The 9,913-nt window shown below is 46.8% G+C and overlaps 1 protein-coding gene across 1 annotated transcript in view; it reads right to left on the reverse strand.

Moving 5' to 3' along the window:
* FBXO15 (F-box protein 15) overlaps nt 1-4,149 on the reverse strand; it is a 46,320-nt gene extending 42,171 nt beyond the window's left edge. The window contains exon 1 of the mRNA XM_006121413.4: nt 3,864-4,149. Within this exon, the coding sequence (XP_006121475.1) occupies nt 3,864-4,012 (149 nt within the window). The 5' untranslated portion in view covers nt 4,013-4,149. The remainder of the gene's footprint in view (nt 1-3,863) is intronic.
* Nucleotides 4,150-9,913: the final 5,764 nt, after the last annotated feature.

Genomic DNA, 9,913 nt, shown 5'->3' on the forward strand with positions numbered 1-9,913 from the left:
CAAGTGCTGATCCCTGGCTTTGACCACACAAGCTCACCATTCCACCCATTATTGCCCCTTGTCTCTCACTACCGTCGCAATCCTCCATCCATTACATCATACCTTCAGGCCCTCACTGCCCACCCTCAGCCCACATCTATATCCAACTTCATATAGCCTTCATATAGCCTCACCCTGCTGCCTTCCTCTCTAATCTTCATCAATGGTTGAATTTGTCCTGGATCTTGCTGAGAAAAGTGATATGAACAAGCATGCAAGCATCACTTTTCACAGCAGACTTACCAGCTAGCCCCAAGGCTGTGATAAGTACTACTTGTATGTTTGTTAATATCACTTTCCACAGAATTATTTTTTATTACCGAGTCTGCAAAAATGTACATAAACCGATTTGGATATGCATGTATATATTTGTTTTCCAAAAATCAGTTAAATATTTTAGGAAAAGGGAGAATTGAGGCCACAAAGAAATTTGGTGTCGAGAACCTGATTTAGAATTGATATCCAGTGTTAGTACTCTTTGGACTAAATAGCTCAGTTCACTCCTCAGAACTATGGTTTCAGGCTCAGTGCATATTTGTCTGCATCAACAATTGTCAAACCTTATTTTTTAATGTTTTCTTCCTAACCATAACAGCTATAGAGACTTCCTTTTTTCTCTCCTTTTTATAACGGAAAGCTAAGACTATGGAGAATAATTGGAATATCTGTCCAAGTTCCATTTGCATCCCTGAGGACTGTGCCCCACACTTTGGGAAAAACTGCACTTGACTGCCATTAGATCTGATCCTCTTCTTTGACATACTCTTGAATTTGCTGCATTCTATTCACATCTTGATGCCAAAAGCTATAGTCCATGTCTCTTATTTCTTTTCTTATCATTCAAGTCAGCAGCTGCAAAAGATAATACCAAGCTTCTGCACTAGTGTTTTACCAGCACCTCCTGGCACCTGGCATTTACCAGGATCACTAGCTGCCAGAACCAGCTGTCCTAAAGATGTGAAATGATGATAGAGAAGAAAGGAAAAACAAAGTTTCATCTGATTAAAATGTATTTTAGACAGGAAGACTAAATCCCAGGCCTAAGGGATGATTAACATCTAAACCTGGGATTTTTCAAAGGAGCCTAAGAAGATAGGCACTCAAGCTCCCTTAGAATTTCAATAGAGTTGGGCAGCTCCTTTGAAAAGTCCAGTCTTGTTTACTACTAAGCATCCCTGACCACAGTCACTCACGCATTTGCCCCTACTGTCAATCTGTCACTCTTATTTGGCAAAAGGCCATATGCAGTGATAAAGGAAGGGAATAGCTCAAACTTAAGTCCAGGGCTGTGGAACAGACAGTCTCCCCTATTCCCCCTTTGTAGTCTCCTGCCTCCCTGGTGCCTCTTATCTCCCTACGAATGTAATCTAATAACATTAATTGCTCAACTACAAATAAAATATTATGTACAAGTATGGCCAAGAAAATATAGAAGAGTTCACAACATAAAAAAGTCAAATGTTAAACTAGCCACTCATTCATTACAGTGAGCCTTTTTATCTTAGGTGGGGGAGGAAAGAAAAAAAAACACAGTAGTGCTACAATAGAGCAATAATAGATGGCAATGTACACAGGAGGATACCTGAGACCGGGGATGGTTCAAATAATTCTAGGACTCAAACCTATGCAATTTATGTGGCATGGGAGTTGGGACAGGTGGACAAAGTCATTCATCAAATCTCAAGCCTGGCAGACCTCTAGGAAGTTCCTTTTTTGGAAGTTCCCCAAAGTGTGGTAGTGATTTAGTTTGTTCTTGCCTGAGGCTCCTATCTTATGCAGGACTACAATTGCATCATGTGGCAAGGATGTTATATATATATATGCAGCATGGAACTTGGATTTGTGCCTTTAAAATGGCTTGAGAGTCTGAAGACACTGCAATTAAATGTGAATAGTTTTCAATGCGGAAAATTGTATAGACAAAGTGGCAATGGGAGGAATGGACAATGAGACAGTGGAGAAAGAGACTATGCAGTGGGCACTATTGTTAAAATTATGCCGTTTTCTACGTTGATTTTTTTATTAAATAAGAGGAAACACCTTCATTTTTATATCACACCTAAGAATGGCACCTCTAGCAACCAAGTAATCCTTTCTGTAGCCTTTTGTTCAAAGGCAACTTTCTCAAGTATCAGCTGCTACATAACCAATATCTTTTCCTTGGAGGTACTCCCAGAGATGAAAGTAAGCAGGTGCGCCCTGGTGCACAGCTCCAGCAAAAGCTGGCAGAGCTAAAAAAATCTAGCAGGGAATTATTTAAATAGCTGGCAGGGACCCGGATTACAGGAGGCTAGTACCTGTAAAAAATTGTAATTTACTTTCAGCCTGTTTCTCTAGAAGTGAATGACAGGGGAGGGATCACGTGAAGATTACCTATTGTGATCCCTCCCTCTGAAGCATCTGGTATTGGCCACTGTCAGCAGACATGATATTGAGCTTGATGGACCTTTGGCCTGACCCAGTATGGCTGTTCTTATGTTAGGTCTGGATATTCCATCCAAAATTGTCACCTGCCAGGCCTGGAGTAAGTTCTTCAAGAAAAAGAGAGATTTGACATCCAGCCTCATTGGATACATTATCTTATTTGTTTTAGCAATATATATTAAATAAACTAATTAGACATGAACTCTCAGCCCCTTCGACACTTCACATTTATACATTTACACATTATTAATGCATACCTTAGTATGTACTTTACTCCTTTTACACTCACAAGTTTAATCAGAAATTACGCATGCCTCTGGAGGGCCCTCTCAACTACAATATCCCATCTTTTAGCTCCCAACCATATACAAGTTGAGTGTTCCTTAGCTACACTTATGTGACCAGCAGCAGCCATCCTGAACCTGTGTCATAGAATCACAGAACGCTCGAACTGGAAGAGACCTTGAGAGGTCATCAAGTCCAGTCCCCTGCCCTCATGGCAGGGCCAACCACCTTTTTCAGATGGGGACCCATTTTGACAATTCAGGAAGACTTGGTGACCCAAGGCAATTTAAAAATGGGGAGAGGAGGGGAGGCAGAGCCACCTGAGGAAACACTTGGCGACCCTTTAGAAATGTAATAGCGACCCATATTCGGGTCCCAACCCATAGGTTGGGAAACCCTGCTCTAGGTCATCCCTGACAGATGTCTGTTTAGGCAACTCTTAAATATCTACAGCAGGGACGACCCGTGAGCCTAGGCAAAGGAGGCAGCTGCCTAGAGCGCCACTGCCCCGGGGCACCCGATGATGACATCATGGCCATTGATTGCCATACAGGCAGGGGCTCCAATTGCGTCACCTGCCTGGGGCGCTAGCTGCCGCAGCCGACCTCGGGCCACGCCTGATCTCTAGTGATGGAGATTCCACAACCTCCCTAGGCAACTTATTCCAGTGTTTAACCTCTGGGACAGTTAGGAAGTTTTTCCTAATGCCCAACCTAAACCTCCTTTGCTGCAATGTCAGCCCATTGCTTCTGGTCCTAACCTCAGAGGCCAAGGAGAACAATTTTTCTCCCTCCTCCATTTAAGTCTCTGACTCTCTTTTAGCCGCATGGGTGATGGGATCACACTAGCCTGGCTTCCCACGTGGACAGCCCCCCCTGCACAGGAGGTGGCACCGACCCAAGAGGGGCGAAATGAGAAACAGAAGGCGGCCGCTATCTCCGGCCCCCACGGGGAGTGGAGCTAGAAGCTGCCCCCCACAGCAGCCGCCGCAGCTGCGCCAGTCCCGCCCTCGCCCTCCCCTTGCCCCCCGCCACAGCCCAGACGCCATCGCTCGGGTCCCGCCACAGCACCCGCCTGGGCGGCCCGGGCACCCGCAGGCGCGGAGGGGCGGTTACCTGCCCCGCTCCGGGCCCGGAGGAGGAGCCGCGGAGAACTGGGAGCGGCCGCTGGGGCAGGGGGGCGACGCCGGGCGCTGGGAAGCCGCCGCGGCCCGCGCCAGCCCTAGGCTGTGCTGCTGCAGGATCCAGCCGCGTCCGGTCGCCATGGTGACACCGGAACCGCCCGCGCTCCAAGCGGGCCGACAAGAACTCGCCCTGCTCCGGCCCGCAGCTTCCACGTGCCGCCGCGAGGGCGGGGCGGGGCAGGAGGGGGCGGCGCGAGGTGCCCGCAGGAAGCCGGGGGGGAGCCGTGTGCAGAATGTGGCAAGAGCTCCCCCTCCCCCCGCCTCTCCCCCACCTATCTCTTCCACCCATGCACGTCCCCAGCCCTCACACCCCTTTCAGGCCAGGGAACCACCCCAGGCGTAGGCTGTCATCTAGTAATGAGCCCCACCCTTCCTAAGGTTTGCATGTTAGGGTACATCTAGGGTGTGTCTAGACTACCTAGTTTTGTCGACAAAAGTGGACTTTTGTCGACAAAACTATACCAGCGTCTACACTACCACTGAGTTCTGTCGACATAACGTCGACAGAACTCAGCAGTTTTGTCGACGCTGGTAAACCTCATTTTACGAGGCATAACACCTTCTGTCGACAGAACTCTGTCGACAGAAGGTGTTATTGCCTGTAACGTTGTGTCCAGACTACGGAGTTCTGTCGACAAAGCACCTTGCTTTGTCGACAGAACTCAATGTGTCTGGACGCTCTTTGTCGACGGAAGTTTTGTCGACAGTATCTGTCGACAAAACTTCCATCGACAAAACGCGGTAGTCTAGACGTACCCCTAGACTACAGGCTTTTGTCGACAGAAGTTTTGTCGACAGATACTGTCGACAAAGCTTCTGTTGACAAAGAGCGTCTAGACACATTCAGTTCTGTTGACAAAGCAAGTTGCTTTGTCGACAAAACCCTGTAGTCTAGACACAACCCTACAGGCAATAACACCTTCTGTCGACCGAACTCTGTCGACAAAAGGCGTTATGCCTCGTAAAATGAGGTTTACCAGTGTCGACAAAACTGCTGAGTTCTGTCAACGTTATGTCGACAGAACTCAGCGGTAGTGTAGACGCAGGTATAGTTTTGTCGACAAAAGTCCACTTTTGTTGACAAAACTCAGTAGTCTAGACACACCCTTAGAGACTAACAAATAGCTTGCCCGGGCAAAACCCACTTCCTCTGCTCCTCTGAGGAAGTGGGTTTTGGCCAAGGAAAGTCTAAGGAGCCACAGGACTACTCATTTATTAAGGATTTCAGTCTGTATTTCCTGTAAACTGAACCCTTGGGCAACGACCCAGGAGAGATTTGGGTGCCATGGGGAGCTATGTCTACACTGGCGGGTTCTTGCGCAGTGTGGATGCTCTCTTGCGCAAGAAAGCTTCTGATGGCCATTTTAGCCATAGGGCTTTCTTGCACAAGAAACCCCTGCCGCGTATCCACACTGCCCTCTTGCGTAAGAGCTCTTGTGCAAGCAGGCTTACACTTGTTAGAAAAGAGAGTAACTCTTGCGCAAGAAGCCGTCTTTTCCCACACCATGCTGTAAATCTTCTTGTGCAAGAGAGGGCCCGCAGTGCGGACGCTCTGCAGAAGAACTGCTGTTCTTGCGCAAGAACCTGTCAGTGTAGATAAGCCTAACTGATTAGCACATCATCCATAGCCAACCACATGTTTCTATTGAAGGAATGTTGGTTGCAGTCCAATGCAGAGCACCTCCACCCCCCCAAATCATCCTTCTCTTCAGTCACTCAGGGTGAGTGACAAAGTGCATTCACGTAATTTACAGCCCTCTTCACCCTTCCCCAGAGCCCACATTAGTGCTCCCATGTTTGGTTTCCCATACACTGTTTTAACTAATAGGCACTACCTCTACATCTTTATGAGCCCCCTTGCTCTTTTAATTCCCCACAACTCTCATTCTCTTTTCCTTGCATTGCACGCACGACCACCAGTTTCCCACTCCTTTCTGCACCTCATATTAGCTTGCATACACCCACACATCCTTCTTACAGCACACCACATTCCCTTACCAGGAGGGTGACCACATAGCCCAATATTATACCCCAATACTGGCTTTGTCTTGTCTGGGAACTGCGTAGAATCCTCTTACCCCAGTCCCAATTTTTCACACATGCTATTGGGTCACCCTACTATTTACATGCGCAGATATATTGGTTTCCCCTCCCTGTCATCCTTGCAAATTCAGTGCAAAAGGGAAAGAGAATGTAGGATTAATCATTATTTTCATCACTGAAATATTATTTGTCTGCAAAGGCTGCTGATTCAAACGTCTCCTTTAGAGAAACCCCCAAAGAAGTGCCCTCTTTCAAACGGGCCATTTGTTTTGAGGGAAATAAAATAAGTAAAGATTGTTTTTCCCACATCCTCAGAGCCTTAGAGCCTAGTGCTATTGAGAGTGGCCACCTGAGGACAACCTGTGAGTTCAGAGTTATTGAAAACAATGGGAAAAAGCAAAGCAGCCATATTGAAAGAGGGCAGTTCTGGGTGGAATTCTCTGTAGCACAACTTTATTTTTCATTTTCTGCTAAAGGAGAAACTTGTTATGAAGATTCAGCAGGGGAAAATTATCTGTCCTTAAAAACCCACCAAAAGAGTGACCTACACCTACACATAAGATTTCTGTGAAACTAAACTATGTGGGGAGCTTGAAGCTACTTCGTGTTGTTATTGGGATAACTTGGGACAAAACAAATCAATCTGACACATTAAATTTTTTTAATGACAACTTGTAAATCATTAATTCCTAAACTAATTAATATATTTACCTATAAATTCTTAGAAAATCCAACCTATTTTCAAAGAGCAAGGACTGCAATATTGCTATTTTTTTATGCACTACAAAAGGGTTGAGTGTCAACTTTAAGTGCAACACTCTTAAGCTACAGAGCCATAACAGCCATACTGGAGGGCTGTGGTTTTGTAACCACTTCAGTAAAAATATGTATTAGTACATTATTATTGGGTTTGCTGTTCTTTTTAACTTAATACAGTAACCTAAAGCATGGTAGAGGTACATGATATAGATTGGACCAAAGAAAACCATTACATATGTAACTGAGAAGGAAACCTATGGAGCTAAATACCTAAGGGATATCATGGTAACCATGGTAATAAACAGGCACTACAGCCACCAGCAGGGAGTAAATTCAGTATGAGCACATAGGGCAAAATTAGAGGAAAAGTAGTGTTAGGGATAATAATAGGTTAGCACAGTCATAGCACTCACCCACTAGTAAGAGACATAATTATATGATTATGTTATAAACCAGTAGATTATGTGAGGTGAAATGTAGTTCTTAACACTATACCTATCTAGAAATGAGTTCACTGAAAGCCCAGAATCCAAATTTACAGATGTCCTCCCACCACTATATTAGGGTAAACCAAAACTCAACTTCTGAAAACCCTGTGGTAGGATACCTCCTTCACTTCATCAACCTCAACTTTTCCTCCTCAGGCAAAGGAAAGGGAGACAGCCCTCAGTAAATCAGTAAATCAGTCTGACTCCACTGGATTTTTCTGTTCATTCTGGTTTTAATTTTGTGTGTGCGTGCGTGCGTGTGTGTGTGTGCGCATGGATGCGCACAGGGTGTACTTGAGGGTAGGCCCAAAACGATCTCTTAAGCAAAACAAAGACACCCCCTCCAAAAAAAAAAACCCCTCCCAAACACAAATAGTTGTTCATGCTGCCCATGGGCGGCAGATATGCTAGGCAGGGGAAGGCACAAACTTCCCAAACCACCAGCCTGGCCCTGCCCACACTCTACTCCCAGAACACCTGCTGTAGGCATTCTGGGGATGGAGTGTTACTGCCCCCATAGCCTGCCCTCTCTATGCTCCTGGCTGGGGAGGCTGAAGTCACATGCCCTCTTCCCTCCCCAGTGCTCCAGGCCCAGGACATTGGAGCCATGCACCACCTGCCCTCCCCATGCTCCAGGGCCGGGGAAGCTGGAGCCGCACACTCTCCTCTCGCTCCGTGCTCCAGTGCCAGGGATGCTGGAGCCACACACCCTCTCCCCTCCCCATGATCTGGGGTGAGAAGGGCTGTGGTGCGCACATGTGGGGGTGCCCCCACAGTGTGCTGCCCCATCTTCTCATGAGGGGTGGGGGCTCAGAAGAAGGGGCGGGGTTGGAGTGGGGCTCGGAGCTTGTCTCCCCAGCCCTACCTTCACCAACTGCCCATGATGCCGCCTCACCTTACTAGTCTCACTCTTGTTGCTAATCCTTTCTCAAGCAACTGTTAACTCAGACTGGCCTTGTCTACACTTACAGCACTGCCCCAGTGCTGCTGCACCACTCCAGGGGCTGTGTCTACACTGGGCCACTTATTCCGGAAAATCAGCCGCTTTTCCAGAATAAGCTGCGAGCTGTCTACACTGGCCCTTGAATTTCCGGAAAAGCAACGACGCTCTACTGTACAAAATCTGCCGCTATTCCGGAAAAACTATTCTGCTCCTGTTCGGGCATAAGTCCATATTCCGGAACACTGTTCCGGAAAAGGGCCAGTATAGACAGCCCAGTAGTCTTTTCCGGAAAAAAGCCCCAATCGCGAAAATGGCGATCGGGGCTCTTTTCCGGAAAAGCGTGTCTACATTGGCCACAGACGCTTTTCCAGAAAAAGGGCTTTTCCGGAAAAGCAGCCTGTCAATGTAGATGCTCCTTTTCCGGAAAAACTGAAAACGGAATAGTATTCCGTTTTAAGCAGTTCCGGAAATTCATGCCAGTGTAGACACAGCCCCCGAGAGATTCTCCAATCAGCATAGGTACTGCACCTCCCTGGGAGGGAGTAGCTATCTGTAGAACCAGGTGCAAATACTAAATTTGTATCCACATCAGATCTGCAACTGCAAAAATGATCCATGGTTATAAGCATATATTTGCAGATTCACAGGGCTTGAGATATAAAATTTGGATCTGCATCCATCTGCAATCTGCAAAAAATGGTCTGCAGATAACAGCAGGTGTGGATGCAGATAAATGCAGATACAAAGCAGATATCCTTATATTTGCAGGGCTCTAGATATTTCCAACAATAGGGCTACGTCTACACTGGCAGCTTCTTGCGCAATAACTCTTTTGCAGAAGAGTTCTTGTGCAAAAAGTCTTCCAGAAGAGAGCGTCTACACTGGCATGTGCTTTTGCGCAAGAGATGTGCTTTTGCGCAAGAGCATCCATGCCAGTGTAGATGCTCTCTTGCACAAGAAAGCTCTGATGACCATTTTAACCATAGGGCTGTTGCCTGTCTACACTGGCCTCTTGCGCAAGAACAGTTGTGCAAAAGGGCTTATTCCTGAGTGGGAGCATCATAGTCCTTGAGCAAGAAGCCCTGATTTCATACAGTAGAACGTCAGTTTACTTGCGCAAGAACACACGGCCAGTGTAGACAGGCAGCAAGTTTTTGTGCAAGAGCAGCTGCTTTGGTGCAAGATCGCGCCAGTGTAGACACCTAGGCTGTGTCTACACTGGCATGAATTTCCAGAAATGCTTAAAACGGAATACTATTCCGTTTTCAGTTTTTCCGGAAAAGGAGCGTCTACATTGGCAGGCTGCTTTTCCGGAAAAGCCCTTTTTCCGGAAAAGCATCTGTGGCCAATGTAGACGCGCTTTTCCGGAAAAGAGCCCCGATTGCCATTTTTGCGATCGGGGCTTTTTTCCGGAAAAGACTACTGGGCTGTCTACACTGGCCCTTTTCCGGAACAGTGTTCCGGAAAAAGGACTTATGCCCAAGCGGGAGCAGAATAGTTTTTCCGGAATAGTGGCTGATTTTGTACAGTAGAGCATCATTGCTTTTCCGGAAATTCAAGGGCCAGTGTAGACAGCTCGCAGCTTATTCTGGAAAAGCGGCTGATTTTCCGGAATAAGTGGCCCAGTGTAGACACAGCCCTAGAGTCAAAACGAGTAGTCCCTATGGCACCTTAGAGGCTAACAAAAATATATATAGTATCATGAGCTCTTGTGGGCAAAACCCACTAACAGGGCTATCCCTCTGAGAC

Source organism: Pelodiscus sinensis, chromosome 2 (genome assembly GCF_049634645.1).
Source record: "Pelodiscus sinensis isolate JC-2024 chromosome 2, ASM4963464v1, whole genome shotgun sequence".
Classification (NCBI taxonomy): Eukaryota; Metazoa; Chordata; order Testudines; family Trionychidae; genus Pelodiscus; species Pelodiscus sinensis.